Source organism: Silene latifolia, chromosome 5, assembly GCF_048544455.1.
Source record: "Silene latifolia isolate original U9 population chromosome 5, ASM4854445v1, whole genome shotgun sequence".
In the NCBI taxonomy this organism is placed as follows: Eukaryota; Viridiplantae; Streptophyta; class Magnoliopsida; order Caryophyllales; family Caryophyllaceae; genus Silene; species Silene latifolia.
In genome coordinates this window covers 18,308,190-18,331,383 of record NC_133530.1, presented here as the reverse complement: position 1 = coordinate 18,331,383, position 23,194 = coordinate 18,308,190, and the positions used below count along the sequence as shown (strand labels likewise).

Below are 23,194 nucleotides of genomic sequence, written 5' to 3'. Positions count from 1 at the left end.
CGGTAGGGGTCAACCCTTTAAATTGCCACGAATAACAAAACAAGTGGTCAGGGGTTCGATTCCTGACTCTTACGAATGAAAAAGTCAAACTTGGGAGGGGTTAACCCATTAAATTGCCTTCAGTACCCCGAAGGAGATTGCCTTAACTGTCGGTAGGGATACTTTTGGTCAACACAAAAAAAAAAAAAAAAAAAAAACGAATAACAAAACAATCTAAGTGAAGTAAAAATGGTGCATTCTTGTTGGTTAGGGTGCACGATGATATGTCTTCGAATGAAGTTTTCCGTGTCACATTTTATCCGAGATCAACTTTTCTGTTATTATTAGTAAAGTGTTTTTGTGTCGTGTTGTATCCAAGATTTGATGTCGTCGTGTTGCATATAAAGTATATTTTTGTCGTGAATCGTGATGTCCTTGATTTCAATAATGATTACTACGCGTTTATTTTGGTAAACTTTTTGTCGTCGTATGTAATATTTATGTCGTATTCAACTTGAATTTGATCCCGTGAATTCGTGACGCACTTTTACTCAGATACACGTTATTTATGAAAATTTTTGTTATCTAACTACTGTGAAATATAAGTCGGCGGTAATACCGTATGATATTTAACTTTTTATTTAATACGCTTATCATTTTGTTATTATGATTTGGTAAGTTGGTAGCACATACCTACTCAATTATACTACTTCTAGTAGTCATATTTCATGATTTCATATCATTAATTAACTCATATGGGTAATTCATTATTTCTTAGTATTATCAAACGTTTTTGGTCAAGGTTTGTTAATAATAATTTTTTTTTGTGAATTTAAATTTAAAATAAAGAAGTACAAATAATATGATAGTGTCACAAGAAAACTCATACACCCTCCTTTTTTTCAATTAGAAACGGCTAAGTGACAGAAAATAGTCATGCTCTCTATCCCTCTCCATTTTTCCATAAATACTCTTTGTTTACCACCCTTGCAATACCCACATGCAAACATAAACTAATTTATAGAGAAAATAAACTATTTATATTACTATTATTATTAATTTTAATTGATAATGGAGGATGGAAATTCAAGCAAGAACAACAAAGGTAAAGCTATCATGAAGCTCCCCATTCCTCCACTTCCTCCAAAAGGTAATAAAATGTCATTTACAACCTCTATATCGGTAATTTGTTTACCTTTGATTAAAATACATGTCACAAAGAATAAAAAAGGTAAATAAATGACTGAAATGAATGAAATACGAGTATATTCTAATTGCTTGATCTTTGAGCTGCCTTGTATAATCTCATTTTGTTATATGTACATTATTATAGATCAATCAACAATCAACTTTTCTTAATAAAAAGCCACGTACCCGTCTATTTTAACTCTTAATCATCTATTTACCTCTGTTTGAAATCTATGGTGTAACAAAAAATACAAATTAAAGTAAACAAGTGGCTCAAACCAAGGGAGTACAATATATAGTAAGAAATCCGTAATTTTAAAGGTTTCTATATTGAATCGTGTTGTATATTAGATCAAAATCTTTGAATTTGTGATTTAGCAAGCCTTGATGATTAATTAGATTGAGAAACTTGGCATAATTTGTTAAGACTATAAGTCTTCTTTATTTGTTCTTTTTTTGAAAAATATTTTGATGAAAAAAAGGGTACGTTGCATAACGCAAGGTTTTCAGGAGAAGTTTGCATGGGAGAAAGCGAGAGTCATCACTTCTTAATTAGGAGTACTACTTATAGTAGTCTATTTGACTCCCTTTTATTTATTTATTTTGGATGGCGAGGAAATTCGCAACCGTTATCTTTGCTGTGCATCAGATAAATCTCGAATATCTGTAATAACCTGCATTCCACATATAACAGGTTAATCACCCTTTTTAGAGGGTGATATGACATGTTCATTTTCCACTTTATATAATTTCTTAATTTTACTTTTGTGTTAGCAATGAATTAAACATTCAACCTGTTAGAAACTTTAGTAGGTAACTTTTAAAATCGTCTTAAGTGTGAAAGTGTGAAACGATCCAAAAATTATCTCTAAACTAATTTATGCTCTTTACTCTTTAGTAGTCAGGTATATGCATTATTGTTTAGAACTATTTAATTCTTAGACCACCCCCAAGTAAGGTCAATTGGGGGGGGTCAATTGGTGAAAGGTCACCTTAATCCACATTTAAGCAAAAAATTAGGATGACCCAAGGGTTGAAAAGGTGAGAAGAGGTCAATTAGTGACCTTCACTTGCTCAAATTGACCCAAGAATTGACCTTACATGTGTCAAATTGTAATTGGTTACAATATTTAAAATCCAATAAAAAAAAAGAAAACTAATATATTAACATTAAAAGTACAAAGAGTATGCGGCTTTTTTAATGTATGCGGCTTTTTTAATTATGTATGCAGTTTTTTTAATTATGTATACGTTTTTTTTTTTTTTTAATGTATGCGGCTTTTTTTAATTGCTCAAATTATGTATGCGGCTTTTTTAATTATGTATGCGGTTTTTTTTATTGTCAATGAAATCGGCTTTTCGATTATTAAATTTTAACTTTGTTATTTAATAATTTTTTTCTGAAGTGTACGTCATTAAATTAATTTTTAATATATTGGAGTACTTTTATTTTTTTTAAATTATAATAAAAACTTGTGTATAATTAGTTAGTAAATAATAATTGAAAAAAGTAAGAGAGAGTTTTAGTGGGGTAGAGTGTAGAAAATGATTGGAAATGTTAGAAAGTGGAAAATGATTGGATTAATTGACCGAGGTCGTGACTTTTTGCTTGGGAGGGTGAACATGGGTCAAGTTAATAAGGAGTGATTAAGAGTAAAATTCTAATTGACCCGATTAAGTCGACCTTTTGCTTGGGGATGGTCTTACAAAGGTTGTAAATAATAACTAGAAAACTAATTTTTGTGTTAAGATGTTAGTAGTTTGAGATCAAAACAAATTTTTAAATTTTCGAGTTCTTAAATTTTTAAACTTACGGTAAAAACTAGTACTATCAACTTGATTAAATGGAAATTATATTTAGTTTTTGAAATTCAATATTCAACTTGATTAAATGGAAATTATATTTAGTTTTTGAAATTCAATGTTCAAGGTAATATTTGCCTTGCTAAGTAATTTCACGCGTTAATTAGTTAGAAAAAATCACACAAATATGCATAATTTAACCCTTTTTAAAATTAAGGCTAATGTTAAATACAGTTTATTGGTTGTCTAACAAAATTGCACAATTTTACGATTATATACTTGTGCTTTTATTAAAATCAATTGTCTAAAAACGGTAAGAGTAATAATTTGGCATATCATTATCATCCTAGGACCAACTGGTGAAACGAGCAGAACTCGCAACCGCGCCAATGTTGCTACTGAACGTAGAGGCCGTCCGCGAACACCAACTCAACCACCATCAACATCGTTCTCTGATCGACTCATGCCAGTAGCCAATGTAGTGCGTATAATGCGTAAGGTCCTTCCTCCACATGCCAAGATATCTGATGAAGCCAAGTTTGCTATCCAAGAATCTGTTACCGAATTCATTAGCTTTGTCACCGAGGAAGCTAATCAAAGGTATATACACTACGCCATAAATTCACATTGAAAAATTAAATTTTTTTCGGACTTGATATATTTTTGAAATTGTCTTTTCTGATTCCACTATTATTTTCAGATGTTTAAATGAAGAACGTAAGACTGTAACCGGGGAGGACTTACTTTGTTCCATGAAAACCCTAGGGTTTGATGATTATGTAGACCCATTAGCGCGGTACCTAGAAAAATACCGTGACATGGAAGGCCTAAGCCATCCACGACGACTAATTAGGCCCCGCATGGCCACCCATCATAATCTGGGTGGCCTAATGCCTGGGCCTACGATCATGGTTCCGCCACTCCCACTCCCACCCATGCCAATGTACCCGAACTATAATACTCAAATGTTCCCGGCTAGTGGACAACAGAACAACTTCGGATATGCTTCAGGTGGCTCGTCATCAACTGCTCCTCCTGCTGCTTATTTGCCTAATATTCCTAGAGAGGACTCATGCTCGAGCCTAATTAATCGGCTTAATTTCGACCTTGAAAGTGCTGCATGTATTCATGATGAGGTTGAGTTTGATGCTATGGATCTTCCTGCTGATGCTGCTTCTCCAACTGGGTCTACTTCTGCTACTTATATACCTCCTGAGAATGATTCTGTTGACCCTTTTGCACCATTTAAGTGAAACTACCTTTTACAAAAGCAGTTAGTCTCCCTTGAGACGGAGGTGTTTTATGACGAGGTTGGGAGATTGTCAAGTGTTTTATTTTGTTGTTGTAGTTTATGTTGCTTGAACTGATTAATTATTAGCTTTGCTATATTGGGATTTGATCATTTGAATGTGTTTGCAATTGTTCAAGAATTTATTAGTTTCTTCCCTAAAAAATGAAAAGAAGTTTTTAACTTATTAAACTCGGTGCGCATATCTATTTTCATTTTCATTTGATATATTCCGTCTCTATCATTTATTTACATTTTATTGAAATATATTTACAAAGAACGATAAAAAAGCTGAATAAATGTTCATTAATTCGGCACCAACACTTCATAGATATTCCATCTATTTTAATTATTTGTTTACATTTGATTTAAGTACAACTTATAAAGAATAAAACATGTAAATAAGTAACCGAGACAAATATATATTTAACTTTTGTAAATTATTATTGTACCATTTATTTTAAAAAAAAGTTTTTTTTTTTTTAAGTCACTCCGCTTGTCCAAAACATTCCAACTATCTTACGATACAAATAGGAGTAACATTTAATGTAAAATAATTTGAATAAAATACTCATATATTTATATTAGGGGTGAGCAAAAATATACGAAACGGTTTTAATATACGGATACAATACGGTATACGATTTCAATTAAACGAATTTCCGTATATACGATACGCATTTCCGTATATACGATACGGTTTTCAAAAAACCGTATCATATCCGTGTCGGATAAAAACAAAATCGGGTATACGGTTTTGATACGGTTTTTGAAAAAAATAAAAAAAAACAAAAAATATCTTACACAAACTAAGTAATTTATAACCAAAATCACTTTAACTTGTCCACTTTCTTTTTCCCTAATGTATTTGTATAATGAATATTGAAATTTTGATTATTTTAATATATAACCTTTTATTAAATTTAAGTTACGGTGTGCCGGTTTTATCGCGTTTAAAATAAATTGAACAAAAAACAACTGAAATCCGTATCCGGGTATACGAAAACCGGATATACGGAAAAACCGGGTATACGAAAACCGGGTATACAGTTAAACCGGGTCGGATCCGTATCGAAAAAATTGTGAATTTAAAAACCGTATACCCGATATGGTCTTCAAAACCGTATCGGGTATACGGTTTTGCTCAGCCCTAATTTATATTGTTATTGTCGTTGAAAATAACAAGTACTCCCTCCGTCTCGGACTCCCGATTTTATTGGATGAAGTCTGGTATTGGATGACAAGTAAACCAAATTAAGGGTGAAGGATCAGATTAACCTTCAAACATATTCTAACAATAGAAACATAAACAATTGACTGATACACTCTAAAATAAAATAAATAAATAAATAGTCGGAATAGAGGAGTATAAAACGAAAATGGTTTAAACTTTGATTCCAACCCATGGGTCCATAACCCATATTCGATCAACGTATCCAACCTATATTTCATCCCGACCTCGATAACTCGAACCCAAACCCGACTCGACGGACACGCTAACACATTTAAGCCAAAAGTCAGTAGACGCCCGTTCACCAAATCCAAAACCCCAAATTCCCAAAACTGGAGCCCAAAAATTCAAATTTCATCTCCGCGCAAATCTTCTATCACCACCACTCCACCACCAACACTACCACCATCTTCGTCGTCGTAAACAAGCTCTAAACCTCGAACAACAATGGCGAATTAATCTCCCTCTCTTCCAAAATCTTCAACAATGGCGACAATTGAAAGACTAATCGTTCAAATCTTTGACCGAAAAAGACAAGTAATAGATCAATTATATCAGCAAAAACTCTTATACGACCAACATCTCGCTTCTAAACTCTTGATTCAAGGCATTTCTCCTCCTTCTTGGCTCCTTCCTCCCGATTTTCCTCCCAATTCTTCACATTTTTCCGGTATTTCTCTTTTTTCGCTGATTTTTTTCGTAATGTCATATATTTGATGATTTATTAGTCACTTTAGGTTTATGTAATTCAATTACTTACTGCTGTAGATTTTTGAGAGTTGAGTGATGATTTATTCGCTTTTTATCTTTGTAATTTGCCATTTTTAGTGGTTTATTAGTTGTTTTAGGTTTATGTAATTCAATTTTTACTGCTTTAGCCTCAAACTTACCGATTTAATTTACTGCTGTGCATTTTAAAGAAGTGAGCATTGAAGTATTCGTTTTCTCTTCCAGTTTTTATATGTGAAATTAGCCAATTATTCGTATTTTTTTATATATTTGGTGATTTATTAGCTGTTTGAGTTTATGCAATTCAATTTGTACTGCTTCAGGCTCAAATCGAGCGATTTAAGTCATCACTGTGCATTTTGGTTGCGTGTAATGATTTATTATTCTCTTGTTTTTATTTTCTGAAATTTGCTGATTATTTTCGTAATTTGTCGTTTGTTTGATGATTTAGTAGTTATTTTCTTGAGGCTTATGCACTTCAATTTGTACTGCTTCAGCCTCAAATGTCGTAGTTAATGAATAAATTCATTGGTGTATATTTTGATTGAGCGAGTAACTATCAGTCAGATTGAGGTTTATGCTTGTTCTACTGTTGCTGATTCGACTTCAAATTAGACTTAGTGAACTGCCAGTGTATTGTGGAAGTGTTTAGGTGGTCTAGTTGAAGTTTCAGATGAGTTAACTGTTTACAAAGGAGTATTTTGTTTGATCAGTCTAACGGAAACAATTACTGAACTCGCTGTTTTTCATGTTCAATCTTTCTGCTTTTTCAATTGCTTCTTGACTATTAGGTATCAGTATGATCATTGTATCCTCTTTCTACTGAATATAATATTGCTGAAACGGGAATAAGAGTGTCATATTTACGTTTGATACTGATTCCTGGACTCGAAGCTTAAACCAAGTGAGTTGTAGTCAGCCATGGTTGCTCCGCCTTTATTAGGGTTGTTCATATCAGTTGATCGTACCTGTTTCTAAACACTTTTTCACCTTCTTGAAATGTCTCAGTGAAAGGTAATGCAATTTGCTCTAACCAAATTCATAAATGTTAAGAAGCACTAACGATGAAGGTAATTGTGTATAATGGACTGGGTGTCCTCTGATGTCTCTCACAGGTCATAGAAAGCACAATAAATTACGGTGACAGAAGTTGGCTAAGCTGTATACTGAAACTAATTTTTACGTGAATTGGCTTTTTGTTTTGGATTCCTGTCTAATTATGTGAAGGTATAGGCAATGACCTTAGTTTTTTTGTCATCGACAATCATTTTAATGTAGTAAGCAAGAATTAAAACATTTTCTGTCAATAATATGCTGTATTTCAGAAGCATTTGGAAAATCTTGCTTTGGCTTATATGATGTTTTTTTGAAATTGCTAAATTATTTTCTTTTTGAGCTAAACTTGGCATGTGTATCTTCTGTGCAGCATTAGACAAAGCAGGTCTGATTTCCGGCTTATTGAATCCACGATCTGGACCTGTGGCCTCTTGTCCAGGCTTTTTGTACGATAAGCCTGTTTCAGCAGTTAACAACAGTGTAATTGATGAAGAATGTACTGGGATTTGTAGTTCAAGTACTGGTCGCGATGAAGATGGTTCTAGTTTTGTTTCTCTGTGTAATGTTGATGACACTGAAGATCAACTTGGTATTGTTCCCGTATCTCATGATGAAATTAATGCACGCACACTTAGTGGTGTCCCTATGTCACCTGAAAAACAATCTTGTACAAAAAGCTGCGGCACACAACCTAAGCAAGAGCATTCACTTGTACCGATGCAAAGATCAAAATCACGTCAAAAGGCGCTGGAAACCCGGAGCGGAAAAACAAGTGGCAAAAGCAGATTTGGGATAAATAACAGTGTTGACGGCCGTTCCCCAAGCAAAAGTTGTCAGGGTGATGAACAAGTCTGTGGTCGAGCAGAATCTCCTATACTTGTTAGGTCTTTTTCACTGTCAACTGAAATTGGCCATGAAAAGGCTTCAGGTTGCTGCTTGACACAGTATCCAAATAATGAGGTTAAGGAAGTACATACAGAAGAGAATCAAAAGGACAAGGACAGCAGTTTTCGTGTGGGCAGAATTGCTATATCCAGTGCCAAATGTCGACAATCTAAGGATGTTTCTTCTGTAAGCAAGGCACTTGGATATGGTTCTCAACTTGATGGCTCGACAGAACTTGTCGAATCCGATCAGGCTTTTGCATTGCCTAGTGAAATTTGCTCCTCGGAAGAAGGAATTAGGAGTAGTTCCATTGAGAAGATTGATGATGCTCCTGACATCTTTCTGTCAAAAAATTTGATGATGAACGACAATGCTGGTGGTCCTTCTGCAAACAAAAGTTGTCAGGATAATGAAGAAGTGGATGATTTAAGAGACTCTATTGAATTGGTTAAGCCTTTTTCAGCGTCAACTGAAATATGCTTCAACGAAGAAGTTCCAAGCAAGTTGAGGAGTCCTGATTCTCCTGATGGCTCGTTGACTCAGTCTGCAAATACTGAGGCAAATGAAGCACATGTTGCAGATAATCAGGATACGGAAAAAAGAGACAGTGTTTATACTAGCAGACTTACAAGACCAAGTGGTTTTTATCCACAATCTGCGGGTGTTTCTTCTGGAAGCAATAAACTTGATTATTTTGAGCAGCTGGATGGATCCGGAGGATTTCCAGAATCTCATAAAGCGTCTGCATTACCTACTGGAATTTTCTCTTGGGAAGGAGCTGTGACTTGCTCAACAGAGAGGATCAGTGATCCTGGTAATGTCCTTGTATCAGGAGATTCAGGTATAAATAACAACGTTAGTGTTCCTCCCGGAGACAATAACTCTCAGGTTGTTGAACAACTTGAGCGTCTAAGAGAATCTCTCAAATTGGTCAAGTCTTTCTCTTTCCCAACTAAAACTTGTGACAAGCAAGAAGCTTCTATCAGGGTGACTAGATCCAGCAACCGCTGCCAACTATTTAAGGATGCTCCTTCAACCAGCAAAACACACAGTTCTTTTGAACAATTTGATGGCTCGAGAGACTATTATGGATTGCATAAATATTCTGCATCAACAACTGAAATTTGCTCTTCGAAAGAAGCAGATATTCGACCGTGTCTGACCAATGATACTTTTGACGCTATTGAAACTTCTTTGACAAAATCTGCACAGTGTAAGGCACAGGATGGGAAAACAAGAGATGAGGGAGAAGAAGCAAAAGGTCACAGCTTCACTACTGGCAGAATAACTACATGTACAAGTGAAACTGGGGACGCTGTTGACGCTTCTTTGACAAAATCTGAAGAGTGTACGTCACAGGATGAGCAAATGAGTGATGACGAAGACGAGGCAACAGTTCACAGCTTCACTGCTGCCAGAATGAATACATCTACGAGTGGTCGCCAATCATCTCCATGTATACCTTCCAGTAGCATAGCATCTGGACATGAGCAGAAGATTAGCGGTATCAGAGAATCTTTGATAAAATCTGCAGAGTGTAAGGCTAAGGATGGGGAAACAAGAGATGACAGAGAGAGCATCAGAGAATCCTTAATAAAATCTGCGGAGTGTAAGGCAAAGGATGGGGAATTAAGAGATGATGGAGAGGAGACAGGAAGTGACAGCTTCGCTGCTGGTAGATTAACTACTTCTACAAGTGGTCGCCAATCATCACCGAGTCTTCCTTCCAGTAGCAAAGCATCTGGACATGGGGAAAAAGTTATTGACATAAGAGAATCTTTGGAATTTGTTGATCAAACTGCATCAGCTATGGGGAATTTTTCCACTGAGGAAGCAGAAACAGGGAATAGAAAACCGCAGATGCAGCATCAAGAGGTAATATTTTGTGGGTGGCATCTTGTTGGCTTCTTTAAGGAAGATGTATGTTCGATTACACCAACATGGGGATGGCATGCAGTTTTTTTTACTATAATTAATCAAGATTCAAGCACTTTAGTCAAACCAACAAGGTTAACACAAAGACTTGTTTATGTCTGGATTACGTAAATATTAGATTAATGCTGCATGCTTTTGATCTAAATTTCCATCAATTAATACCGATTTCAAGATTAGGAAATTAATTGTTTTCTATGTTTTTGGGATGGTTTACACTATCTTAGTGACTTTGTGTGAGGCCGTCTATCATGAGACTAGCTAAATTATGTTAACCACATTTTTTCTGGTCAGGAATCGGGAAGAAATGCCATGATAGCCATGACATGTGGACACAAACGAATATCAGCATTTAGTTTTTCAAGTGATGGACAAAAGCTAACTTTAGAGCCCTCAGATTGTTATTCTAAGCATATACAAGTGGAAACAGACCCAGACACTTCCGAACTTTCTGGTGCAAGTGTAATTGGTGGAACGGTTAATGGTCAAGATGTCAGTGATAATAGTTCTTTTGATCCCTTGGTTTCTGGTACCAAAGCAAACCATTGCGAGAGATCTCCGCAAGCTGGGAAGAAGTTAAAATATTCAATCGTGTCTCCAGTGATTGAGTATATGGATGTCAATGAAGCTGATCAAGCAATGCCCGAGTTTGAAAGATTTGGAGCACAACATTTTGGGGAGGAATTTCTGTTTGAAGATCTTTCCATTTTGAATAACATGAAGGAACATACAAGTGTGCATGAGCATACCAGTACATCTACTTGCTTTAGCGCCCCAATGTCCCCTTTTCCTGCTGCATGTAAATCTTCATTCCCTCCTAGACTTTCAAAGAACAATGACATGAGAAGAAGTCTGCTTGAGCAGCAATGTAGATCTGCCTGCTTGAGCACCCCATCTTCCCCTTTTCCTTCTGCACGCAATTTGGAACCTCACATTTACTCTTCAGTACCTAATGGGCTTTTAGAGAATGTTGACCCACGAAGCAGTCTCGTTCCTGTCGGTAGTGTTTCACAACGAAAATGTCATTCTGATCTTTTTTTATATCCTCAATACCTGTGTGGGTTGGATATTAAGAAACCTTTCCTGTCTCCAGTAGAAAATGGGTTCGAAAGTATTGCATCTAAATCTGCTGGTTCAGGGAAAGTAACAAGTGGTAATCCGGAGCTTACTTGTTTCACGATTATGGAAGATCCTGAAAGTTCTGAGGAAGATGGTAACGAGCCTAAGGCTGGTTTGGAGGCAACTGATTTAAGTACGGAAAGTAGCATCAAGGAGCCTCTTTGTGATATTAGTGTGAAAAATACCACCTCCCTGGTTCAAAATGAAGCAGTTGAGAAACAGAGTTTAGAATCTGTAAGTACTGAAAATGGCATTTCTGAGACTTGTGATATGGACAATCAGGCGAATGGCATGAGTAATAGGCCAAGTAGACTAATAACCCGAGGAAAGGAGAACAAGGGCTTTTCAGTCGGTGGTAATAGCATAAAGAAGAACAAATCCAAACCACATAGCAGCAAGTTCAGCAAACGCAAATCATCTGAAAAATCTAGTTTGAGAACCAGAGGGCAAAGCTTGTCAGAGAATGAACAGAAGCACAATAATATTGTGTCTAACCTGAAGTCTTTTATTCCTCTTGTACAACGAAAAAAAGATGCTGCCAAAGCCCCTGGTAATGTATTTATCTCTTGCAGCTGATAAAGTTCATTGTTATGCTGGTAAATTTTTAAGTCTTAGCGGTTTATTTTTGAGTCAAAATTTTTCAAGGATTTAAAAAAAAATATATACTACTGTCACTTTTATATGGGGATTCTTAGTTTTATAAAAGGCAGGAGGTTCATCATGATGCTAGGCATGAGGTGAAAGTGCATGGTTCATGCACACAAGGTGCACCGTTTCTGCATACAATTTTGTGATTTGAAATTAAATTTTGTAATTACGTTAGTTTTTGGATTTTAAAGAAGGTAAATGTAACTATGTAAGACAAGGATAGACATAGTAATGAAATGGAAGTGAAAATCTCGAATTCACATAGTGGTCTGCATCATATTCTGTGCCTTTTGCACAAGGTGCACGGAAGTGTTTTGGCTACTGTCTGACCTTATCTTACCTTTCTAAGCTAAGTAAAATTTGGTTACATGTGAAAATCCGACGTTCCTTCTTAAGTTTTTCTTAAGGTGCTTTAGTCATTATCATCTTTCATGTGCTTCTGCTTTTGTATAATTTTCTCTTGTAATGGATTGATAAGGAGTTTGTGAGGAGTTTCCTTAGATGATGCTCTTCACGTGCTCGAAAAACTAACTTGGCTGAATAAGGTATAGTTTTCTTGATCTCTTATTACACGAGTTTGTGGCATGTACAGTGAAGAGAGAAGTAAAAGTCAAGGCGCTGGAAGCTGCAGAGGCCAATAAACGTCTTGCTGAAGAGAAAGAGAATGAACGGAAGCAGAAGAAAGAGGCATTGAAGCTCGAACGGGCAAGACTGGAGCAAGAAAAATTTAAGCAGATAGAACTTGCAAATAAACTGAAAGAGGAAGCAAAAAAGAAAAGAGATGCTGAAAATGCTGCAAAGAAAAGACAAAGAGCAGAAGAAGAGAAGATCGAGAAGGAGAGAAAGCGGCAGCGTGTAGAAGATGCAAGGTGTCAGCAGAAGCAAGCACAGGAAAAACTTCATGCGTGGAAGGAGGAATCAAGATATGGAACAGTGGTTTGACCTTGTTTGTTTGTGAATTGTTTACTTATTAGTCTTCGCTGTTGGTGCTGGTCCAATCTTTTGCTAACTTTGTAGGATGAAAGAACATTTGACGGAAAGGAGCTAAATAAAAAAGAACAAAAAGAATTCGATAGAACCACTGAAGCAAGTACTTCAAGTAATCAGTTGCAGGAATTGGTAGATGCTGGGACTGTCAAAACCAAGGCCGGTGATGGAATTCCTGCTGTAAGTGACAAATTTTCCACTTAACCGTCTCTTATTGGAAATAATTGCTATTGTGTTTTAGCTTGTTCAAATCAACTAGTCCCCTCAGCACATTTATATTGTCCCTGTTTCCACTTTCCTCTACGTTCATTTGGAAATAATTTGCCCTTTTCTGTACCTAGTCATATAAACAAGTGATTTTTTTATTTATTTTTTGATCTTTACGCTAGTTAAGTAGTATAATGGCTAGTATTGTGGTATCTAAGTATCTCTACATATATGTCCAATAAGTCAAAGTTATCTTGAATGCTATGTTATTTCGACACTTCACTTAGCTTCCGTGTCGCGTGTCCGACACCTACTTGTCGGATACCGACATGACACTTCGACACTTCACGTTAGACCAAAAAATTGAAAAATTCACACAAAATAGCCGTAAGCGATGCTCAACACGTGTCAGACACGGCACCGTATCGGAGAGTTGGGGTAACACAGCTTGAATGTGACCTCTAGGCAAATGGGATCAGTATAAATGGGTTTGGAAAGAGTGTTATTTTAAGGGGCTTTGAACAAGTTGTGAGGCTGAAACCTGAATTGATTGAAAGTAGTTCACTAACAACTGCTACCGCACCTCGGCCATCCAAGATGGTAAACAAAGGATATAAATAGGCATATAGAAAGGAAGCAGGGGAGGGGTTTTGGCCTTTCAGGGCACGGTTGAGTAACAGGATCCTTACCATTTTAAATCGGTGTTCAATGTATCATGCTCTGACTAATATTGTCTCTTTGAGGACTGTTCTATTCCCAACAGAGATTGTTTACACAAGGATGCTATTTTCTTTGCAGGTGGACAGCGTCGTTACAGCTGAAAGTTCAACACCTTATAAAAAGCCAATAAGTCGGACTAGTGAAGAGCAGTCATATGATATATCGCCGTACCAGTGCTCGGATGATGAAGAGGAAGAAGATGAGGAGGTGCCCAACACGAAGTTTATCCCTTCGTGGGCCAGGTTTGCAGCTCTTATCTACTTCCTCATATTTGATTGCTCGCCATTGGGACTCTTTCTAGGTGCCTTTATCCCAAAAGAATTTCAGTTTCAGATTTTATTTTAGGACGTGCCGTCAAGGTTGAATTTCAGCATGTTCTCCGGTTTTCTGTTTGTGCTGGAATTAGCTTTTGTCTTTGCTTAGAATATGTTTTTGAGGTCGTTTTGGCTACTTGCTGTGAGAACCAAACTATTGTGTGTGGCAATTATAATTTGTGGAGTATTATGTTTCAGATTAGCCACAAGTTAAAGAATCATGAGTTACTGCTTGTTTTTCGTAGTCAAAACCGCGCATCACTGGCTTTTTCGTCATTCTAACTCATGAGTTACTGCTTGTTTTTGTAGTAAAAGCTGCGTGTCACTGGCTCTATCCTCCTTGCATCAACTGGATCCAGACACTATATTTCCTCCTAGAAGCTTTTGCAATTTGGATGAAGGTAACTCCAATTTGTTAATACTTCCGTAAAGTAACAAACTAAATCAATTTCTAAAACATCCCTTTTTTTTTCTAGTTCTTGTGCCCAAAAGACTACCAGTGGATCCAAACAAGCGGTAACAGAATTCCATATCGCGTATATGTGCATCTGGAGGATCTAGAAGGTAACCAACCTGAATTCGAGCTCTCTAAAAACTGAAGACGAGAGTAACTAAGCACATTTAACTCTCAATCAATTAGTATTCTATACTTCTATGTATGTCGACATTAGCTTACAATGTGAGCTTTGTCACCAGCCACAACTCACGAGGCGTCTTTTGTTGGTGTCGAATAGCAAATTTGTATATTTTTCGATGTTAACCATTTACTCATTGGTTCTCAACAGATCTTTCAGATGTGAATGTCAAACATTGTTATATTTTGTGAGGCAGAAGTTGGTTCATCTGGCTCATAACTCAGTATGTTCGAACACTGTATATATGTAATAGGCCCGCCTGATTCTGACACTGCTTTCGTGTAATTGTCGGTCTTGCCGAGTTTAGGGATGGTGTTTTTGATGGCCTTACCAAGTGTTGATTATGCCACTTAAGTTTTATTCTAGGCGTTTGTAGTTAAGAACCAAACTTTTCGTCCATCGTTAAGTCATATTTTTAAGTTGATATATCTAGGTCAGATAGCACACGACTCGCAAGGTCTCGGGTTGGAGCTCAATTAAGCAGTGTTAAAACTCATGAGTGAGAGTTGTACCACCCTAATGATCCTAATCGGCTTGATTCTAGACTAAACCGGATTATTTATGTAGAAGTTACAGCAGCCTCTAACAGAATTCTGTTAGAGCTGACTCATCGCCACATCATCCGCACAACAAACTTGTAACTAACTTTAGGAGTTTGTTACATTGATCTAGCTTACTCTTTAGCATTTCTGATTTGTATATAAAGGAATGTACATAACAGATTTTGGAAGTTAACAAAATTGGTAATAAAATTTCCTCTTTTATTTAGCTTGATGTTTCTTCCCTTCTAAAGCTTAAGTTTACCTCCATTAATGGAGTATTGATCAAGCTTGAAGGTTTCTTCATGGTATCATCGTCTACAAAGATCCTGTGATATTCTTTTCAGCGATTACTTTGTCCAATTATCGCTACATTCCGCTGCACATTTTATCTCAAATTTCATTTTTCTTTCTTTTTTCTTTCACAATCAATACTTCTTTCACAAAAATGCCAGAAACTCCAGCAACTTCGTATACATCAGTATACAAGGATCCTCTTCATCTCACTACTGTTGATCAATCGTTGATTCAGTTGATTCCTCATGTTTTCGATGGAAAATCGTTCTTACACTGGTCTCGGAACATTCGCATTGCGTTGATCACCAAAAACAAGCTCGGTTTCATCAATGGCGGTTATCCGCAACCTGCTGAAGATCATGACAATTATTGCGATTGGATTCGCACGGATTATCTTGTTATGCGGCCGGATCTTACACTCTCTTGACTCTAAGATCTCTGTTTTTATCCTATGTTACTTCCGATGAAATGACTATGGGATGAGCTTCATGAAAGGTACAATCAATCAAATGCGCCATTCTTGTACCAGCTTCGTAAGGATGCTCATCAAATTACTCAAGGTACTTCATCTGTTGCTGATTATTATGCTCGATTGCGTTCAATTTGGGAGGATATGAGGTCCCTAGATCCTTTGCCTGAGTGTAGCTGTGGTGTTCTTGTGAAATGTCCTTGTCAAATTCTGAAGAAGATTGTAGAAAGAGAGAACATTCATCATGTTCTTGATTTTCTCATGGGCTTAGACAAGAAATATGAGCATACTCGTTCTCAAATTCTTGCAATGGAGCCTTTACCTAAGGTGAATCAAGTTTTTGCAACTGTCACCGATTGAAGCTCGAAACTCATCACCAATCAGAGATCGGGTGGTGATGATGGAGTTGCACTTGCGCTTCTCGGACTCCATGATCAGTGTGTTCCTTCTAATGTTTGGATGCGTGATGCAAAGAAGCCTAAAGTTGATCGTTCAAAATTCTTCTGTGATCACTGTGAGAAAGTAGGTCATACTATTGACTATTGTTGGACATACAAGCAATGGCTTAAAGCTCATCCTGAGCTTGCAAAGGAGATTGCAAAGGAGAAGGCCAAAGCTAAGATGCTGCGCAGCCACTATTCAGGGAAGTCAAAGAAACTTGTGCGAATGTAGAGACACGAGCTATGAGTCCGATTCTCCTCTTGAAGTGTGCAGCCTTCTTCTTCCGTTCTCGGGCGATGCTGCTCTAATCCCGCATTTGTTCAAGTTGTAGCAAGGGAGGTTTTTAGGTTGCGATCATCCGCTTCTTCTTCGATGTTTCCGGTCCTTCTTTTGGAGGTACAATTTTTGCCTCTACTTGCTCGTGTTTGTTCTCGCTCTAAATTCTTCCTCGATTGTTGGATAATAGATTCTGTGCATCGATCATATGACATCGATTTCACAATCTAACCAACATCAAATACTTGTCTAAACCTCCACTATTACTTTACCCGATGGCCAAATTAAACTTGTCAAAATCATCGTGCGGTTGTGTTAAATGCGGATATAACATTGCATAATGTGCTCTTCTTATCCGATTTCAAACACAATTTGCTTTCTCTTGTAGGCTTTTGTCGATCAAAGACTAATAGCTAACTTCACTTCAATCAATGTCATGTTCAGGATCCTTCCACTAAAAAGATCTTGTGTTCGGGATGGAAGACCGATGGCATATATCAATTTAGAGTTTGCTAATAACATCAGTATCTCGTCGATTGTTTGTAATTCTGGTTTTTCCTTTTCTGCTGCTACTGTTCTTGATGATGTAGCTTTGTTACATGCACGTTTGGGTCATTCTTCCCTTAGTACCTTGAAGCATGTAATACCAGGATCAATACTAAATAAAACAAACAGTTCTTTGCATTGTGATACATGTTTACTTGCCAAGCACCATAAAATGCCATTTCCTATTAGTCAAACAGTCACTTCTGCTGTGTTTGATTTGGTTCATATTGATTTGTGGGGACCATATAGAGTAAAAACTCTGACTGGTGCTTCATATTTTCTTACCATTGTTGATGATTTTAGTAGAGTAACTTGGACTATGTTGCTTAAATCTAAAGTTGATGTTTGTCAAACATTGCTAAATTTCTTTGCCTATGTTAATACCCAATTTCATAAACAAATTAAAGTCATTAGAAGTGACAATGGCACTGAGGTAGTTCAGAAGAATGTGGGCAAATGTTTCTTGACAAAGGCATAGTACATCAAAAGACAATTCCTGGCAATCCTCAACAGAATGGGACTGTTGAGAGAAAGCACAGGCACTTATTGGAGACTGCAAGAGCTCTCAGGTTCCAAAGTCACTTACCTAAGAGGTTCTGGGGTGATATGATTCTAGCTGCCACCCATTTGATAAATTTAATGCCTACTGTGGTTCTTGGTTGGATGACTCCATTTGAGGTCTTATTCAAGACTTCTCCCGATTATAGTCATCTCGAGGGTAATTGGTCATGTCTATGTTATGCAGCACAGAAAGTAGGGGATAAGTTTGAACCAAGGGCATCCAGATGTGTGTTCCTTGGTTATCCTTTTGCTCAAAAAGGTTACAGATTATATGATTTGGACAAAAAGAAAGTAATTCTTAGCAGAGATGTTCTCTTTCAGGAGAAACTTTTTCTATTTGATCCAAAATTCAACTTTGATACAACTTTGAGGGATAGTGCAAATCCAGATTTTCCAAAATATTATAACAATAATGCACAACATTTCTCAGAGGCATTGCATTCTGATATCTCTGAGACTGCTGATAATGGCACACAAAATTTTGTACAAGATAGCTCTCCAATTATGACATCAAATACTAATACTGGTGACACTACACAAGACCTCAATATTATTCCAAATAATACAAATGTATCAAATAATATCCCTGATGTCTCTCATTCTGCTCCTGAACCATCTAGGAAATCAGGAAGGTCAAGGCAATTGTCATCCACACTCCGTGGCTTTGACTAAAAGGACCCGCCTCCTTCTCTCACTCCTTCTTCTCGTGAGTTATCTTTCTTGTTTCTCCTAGTTTGACAGGTACTCGATGACTATCGAGGTCATGTCATAATGTTCTCAAAGTTTTTGAGCCTCGCTTGTTATAATCGTGGCCAAAACAAATCCTCTCTGGGTTGAGGCCATGAACAAGGAATTGAAAGCTTTGGAGGACAATAATACCTGGGTTTTGACACCTCTTCCTAAGGGTAAGAAGGCAATTGGGGCCAAATGGGTTTACAAAATCAAGTTTAACCCAGATGGAAGTGTTGAAAGATATAAAGCCAGGCTAGTTGCTAAGGGGTATAGTCAGGTTGAGGGCAAGGACTACAAGCACACTTTCAGTCCAGTTGCTAAGCTCACAACAGTTCGGCTTTTAATTGCCTTAGCAGCAGCAAGACAATGGTCCCTACATCAACTAGACATCAATAATGCCTTTCTCCATGGGTTCTTAGATGAGGAGGTCTACATGAAAAGACCTGAAGGGTACACATCCGGGCACATTGATGATGTTTGTCTCTTAAAGAGATCTTTGTATGGCCTGAAACAAGCATCAAGGCAATGGAACTTTGAATTGTCCAAGTTTCTCATAGGTCAAGGCTTTGTCAAATCCAAATCACTATTCTCTCTTTACTAAGTCGATTCTGTGGTTCTTTTACTGCAATTGTGGTATATGTTGATGATTTATTGGTCACAGAGGCAATAATGAGTCACATTACTCATATTAAGCATGCTCTTGATCAAGCTTTTACCATCAAGGATTTGGGGCCACTACGATATTTTCTTGGCATTGAAGTTGCCAGATCTCAGTCTGGTATTCTCTTGAATCAACGAAAATATATAGTTGATATCATTAAGGATGCTAGGATGGAAGATTGTAAGCCTGCAGCTTCTCCTCTACCTACTGGATTGCGTTTGTCCACTGACTCAGGTGGCATTCTTGACACCCCTGAAGTATACAGACGGCTAATAGGCAGCTCCTCTATCTAAACATCACTAGGCCTCGACATCTCCTACGGTGTTCAAGCTGACTTAGTCGCTTTTTAGTGAGCCACGCATCCCACATTATCAAGCTACTTTACATCTCATCAGATACCTTAAAGGCAGTCTTGATTTGGGGCTTTTTTACTCTGCAAAAACTGATCTGCAATTGCAAAGCTACTGTGACGCGGATTGGGGCACTTGTGCTTACTCAGGAAGGTCAGTCACTGGCTATTGCATATACTTAGGTACCTCTTTGGTGTCCTGGAAAACTAAGAAGCAATCCACCGTTAGCAAATCATCTCGGGTGAATCGAGTACGGGAGCATGAGTCGGACGGCTAGTGAAATCACTTGCTTCTCGAACTTTTGAAGGATCTCGCATCTCATGGTTCCCATGCCTACTACACTCTTCTCGTGATAACAAGGTCGCTCAAAGACATTCTTTGAAAATCCCGTTTTCACGAGAGAACTAAACATCTGAAGTTAGATTGCCATTATGTTCGAGAAAGGATTGCTGAAGGATTGATTAAAACTGCTCATGTCTCTAGTGCAGATCAGCTAGCTGATGGTTTTACTAAAGCTCTTACTAAACAACAGCATGCTCACTTTGTTGTCAAGTTAGGTCTTGTCTCTTCATCCCCAAGTCCAACTTGATGGGGGGGTGTAGAAGTTACGACCTCTAAATGTATTCTGCATAGAGTGACTCATCGCCACATCATCCGCACAACAAACTTGTAACTAACTTTAGGAGTTTGTTACATTGATCTAGCTTACTCTTTAGCATTTCTGATTTGTATATAAAGGAATGTACATAACAGATTTTGGAAGTTAACAAAATTGGTAATAAAATTTCCTCTTTTATTTAGCTTGATGTTTCTTCCCTTCTAAAGCTTAAGTTTACCTCCATTAATGGAGTATTGATCAAGCTTGAAGGTTTCTTCAATTTACATAAAAAAAAAAAAGACAACACAACATTTTTTGAGGATTGGTTATGAATTGCCACTTTTTAACAATAACTTAATGACAATTTTTTATCAAAAATTTTCCATATTTTATCCATCTTAATTTAGATAGATTCAGTCGACTACAATGAGAATGTAAGAGGGTTGAAAATTGTTTCAGATGGCTATTATTCGTCTGAAGCTTCAAACAGGCAATGGTACAACCAGTGTTACATTTTATAATAACTTATTTTTTAATAGTGATCACATTTGACTATAAAATGGTTATAAAATCTCGTCTTATCACTTTAGATCAAAATAACCCATCTAAAGCAAGACCAACGAGGGACAATACAAAGGCAATCACTTGTCCTTCCAAATCTTCACCCAAGATCTTTTTCTTGTTGATGGAGTATAAGAATGCAAGGTGGCGTAATCCACGAGAAAAAGGATTACGCATCTGAGGTAGTACCTCAGATCTTGTAGTTTTTAAGCATATAAATATTTTTTCTGAATATATTACCATTTACAAATATAGTTTATGAGCAATATTATATTTTTTTTAGTGTAATATTTTAGTAAATGTGCTCAAAAACTTTATACTAAAGTAGAACTCAAAAACTTTAAAATAAAACTTAGAAAATAAACAATCAGAGGTCAATAGCATTGATTTATGACTAGTAAAAATCATAAAGTTGCTGTATCATGAGTTGAGGGGTTCGCAGTTCTCACAGCTAAAAAGTATGACAAGATTTAACCCAAAAAAAAGTCTATACTAGTACTACGTAGATGGCTAATGTATTGACTGACAAGACTAGACATGTAAAAAATGGAGTATAAACCTGAACAAATCTAAACCTGAAAAAATGTAGAAAGATGGAGTATAAACCTGAACAAATCGAAAAAGTCTTAAGACTGCTAAAACAGATCGAGGATGGATGATGAGTCGCAATCTAGACAGCACCAAAACATGATCAATTGATCACAAAACCGATACCGTGAGTCGTGACACAACATTTTGTGAGATATACCGAAACGTTATAAAGGGGTTTTTTGTCGAAAACTACCTTATATTTAGAGATATTTGTAAAATGACTATCTTGTGTATTATTTTTCTTGTTTTATACTATCTTTGTTTTATCCTTTTTTGGTCAAAATTACCTATGCTGAAACTATGGTGAGATGTGGTCGATTTAGCAATATTAACATATCTCACATGACTTTGTCTACATCTAACATCAATAATCAACTTCGTCCAAACCACAATTTAACTTCATGTAAGCAAAATTTACATTTTCACATTTCAATAAGGGCATCCACAATAGATGAACCTCTAAAAAGGTTTGTCACATGACACATCACCAAATTAACAAACTTCTCTAATAACAATAGACAAACTTTCTCAAGGTTCATGTTATAGGACCCACTTCAAATTATTCATTTTTTTATGTTGGGTACATTTTAGAGACCACCACTTGCCATGTCATCCCACAAACCTGTATACAATTAGGGCATCCACAATAGATGAACCTCTAAAGAGGTTTGTCATTTGACACATCACTAAATTAACAAACCTCTTCAATAACAAACCTATACATAACAATAGACAAATCTTTTCAAAGTTCATGGTATAGGACCCACTTCCATTTATCCATTTTTTTTCTCTCATATGTTGGGTACATTTTAGGGACCACCACTTGTCATGTCATCCGACATACCTGTATACAAATATGTAACCATTCTCATCTTTGAACCTCAAACCCCATTCCCAACAATAGAGAGGTTTGTCAACAAACCTCTAAAAAGTACACAAACATTTGTTGACAAACCTCTATTGTGGATGCTCTGACAACTACGAACATCTACTAAAGTTAAGCATAAGTACGTCATTACTTCCCAAAATTGGGCCTAAGCAACATCATAAAAGAGTCATATAATATAGGTTACAGGCTTACAGCCAGGAATTAGAGCAAATTTGTCTAGACTCTTTGCATAGGTATTTATTGACCAAAAATAAAGAAAATAATATAAGGTAGTCTTTTTACAAATACTCATAAATGTAAGGTAGTTTTTGACAAAACACCCTTATAAAAGTACCATTTTGTAAGTACATTTGATCAAATGAGTCAAATGCCATCTGTATGAATCTTGTTTTTACAGCTGCCAAAAAAAAAAAAAAAAAAAAAGTACCATTTTATTTTCATAAGATTTTCATAACCGGTGAGTATATCTTGTAAATATTACCACATGTAGGGTATTAAAGTGTTCGCACATATTAGAAAAACCGATTTAAATAGGTGAAGCCAAACTTGATCTTCATTAGAACTCTTATCATTATCATTTCCCACCTTAAGTCCCAAACTCGTCTTCTGATTAATCTCCTTCAACCTCTCATTCGTAGTCTAAAGAGTATCATTCACCCCCAATTAAACTCACTTTCCCATCAAGCTCCACCAAAAAATAACACTTACCATTCGCGTTAAATTCAACTTAATTCAATTTATAGGAGTGTTTAGAATGTGTCAACATACCATGGACACATATTTGATACATCTCCAAAATACCATGGACACGTGTCGAATTCGTGACCAAGTAAATGAATATAATCATACACGACTTTATAAGTGTTCGACGGGTTTTGGCGCGTATTCCACGAGCATCAGTGTCGGACACAATATGCTGGTTAGGAGGAGCATCCATATTTCCTAAGTCGCAACTCTAAATA

The 23,194-nt window shown here is 36.6% G+C and overlaps 4 protein-coding genes across 5 annotated transcripts in view; 3 read left to right on the top strand and 1 right to left on the bottom strand.

Moving 5' to 3' along the window:
- Positions 1–23,194, bottom strand: part of LOC141656940 (uncharacterized) — a 362,888-nt gene that overhangs the window by 131,666 nt on the left and 208,028 nt on the right. The window lies entirely within an intron of this gene.
- LOC141654947 (uncharacterized) lies at positions 1,051–4,393 on the top strand. The gene is made up of 3 exons (XM_074462054.1): positions 1,051–1,129; positions 3,321–3,570; positions 3,671–4,393. The coding sequence occupies exons 1-3, from the start codon at positions 1,051–1,053 to the stop codon at positions 4,221–4,223; spliced, it is 882 nt and encodes a 293-aa protein (XP_074318155.1). The 3' UTR covers positions 4,224–4,393.
- On the top strand, positions 5,734–15,045 carry LOC141656939 (uncharacterized). 2 transcript variants are annotated; one of them, XM_074464031.1, is made up of 9 exons: positions 5,734–6,159; positions 7,645–10,034; positions 10,386–11,760; positions 12,451–12,794; positions 12,876–13,025; positions 13,851–14,014; positions 14,396–14,487; positions 14,563–14,650; positions 14,872–15,045. In XM_074464031.1, exons 1-8 carry the CDS (start codon positions 5,976–5,978, stop codon positions 14,604–14,606), a joined length of 4,743 nt encoding a protein of 1,580 aa, XP_074320132.1. In that variant the 5' UTR covers positions 5,734–5,975; the 3' UTR covers positions 14,607–14,650; positions 14,872–15,045. The 2 variants fall into 2 exon arrangements, with proteins under 2 accessions (XP_074320132.1, XP_074320131.1); XM_074464030.1 differs by having other exon boundaries at positions 14,563–15,045.
- On the top strand, positions 15,709–18,522 carry LOC141654946 (uncharacterized). The gene is made up of 5 exons (XM_074462053.1): positions 15,709–15,954; positions 16,087–16,353; positions 16,411–16,686; positions 17,132–17,722; positions 17,803–18,522. Exons 1-5 carry the CDS (start codon positions 15,709–15,711, stop codon positions 18,520–18,522), a joined length of 2,100 nt encoding a protein of 699 aa, XP_074318154.1.

Coding starts and splice junctions, on each gene's coding strand:
- LOC141654946 (XM_074462053.1), top strand. CDS start 15,709: ATGCCAGAAACTCCAGCAACTTCGTATACATCAGTATACAAGGATCCT. Junction 16,687..17,131: donor CAGGGAAGTCAAAGAAACTT/GTGCGAATGTAG, acceptor TTTCTCTTGTAG/GCTTTTGTCGATCAAAGACT. Junction 17,723..17,802: donor GAAGTGACAATGGCACTGAG/GTAGTTCAGAAG, acceptor AATCCTCAACAG/AATGGGACTGTTGAGAGAAA.
- LOC141656939 (XM_074464031.1), top strand. CDS start 5,976: ATGGCGACAATTGAAAGACTAATCGTTCAAATCTTTGACCGAAAAAGA. Junction 10,035..10,385: donor CGCAGATGCAGCATCAAGAG/GTAATATTTTGT, acceptor TTTTCTGGTCAG/GAATCGGGAAGAAATGCCAT. Junction 13,026..13,850: donor CCGGTGATGGAATTCCTGCT/GTAAGTGACAAA, acceptor TTTTCTTTGCAG/GTGGACAGCGTCGTTACAGC.
- LOC141654947 (XM_074462054.1), top strand. CDS start 1,051: ATGGAGGATGGAAATTCAAGCAAGAACAACAAAGGTAAAGCTATCATG. Junction 1,130..3,320: donor TCCTCCACTTCCTCCAAAAG/GTAATAAAATGT, acceptor TTATCATCCTAG/GACCAACTGGTGAAACGAGC. Junction 3,571..3,670: donor ACCGAGGAAGCTAATCAAAG/GTATATACACTA, acceptor TATTATTTTCAG/ATGTTTAAATGAAGAACGTA.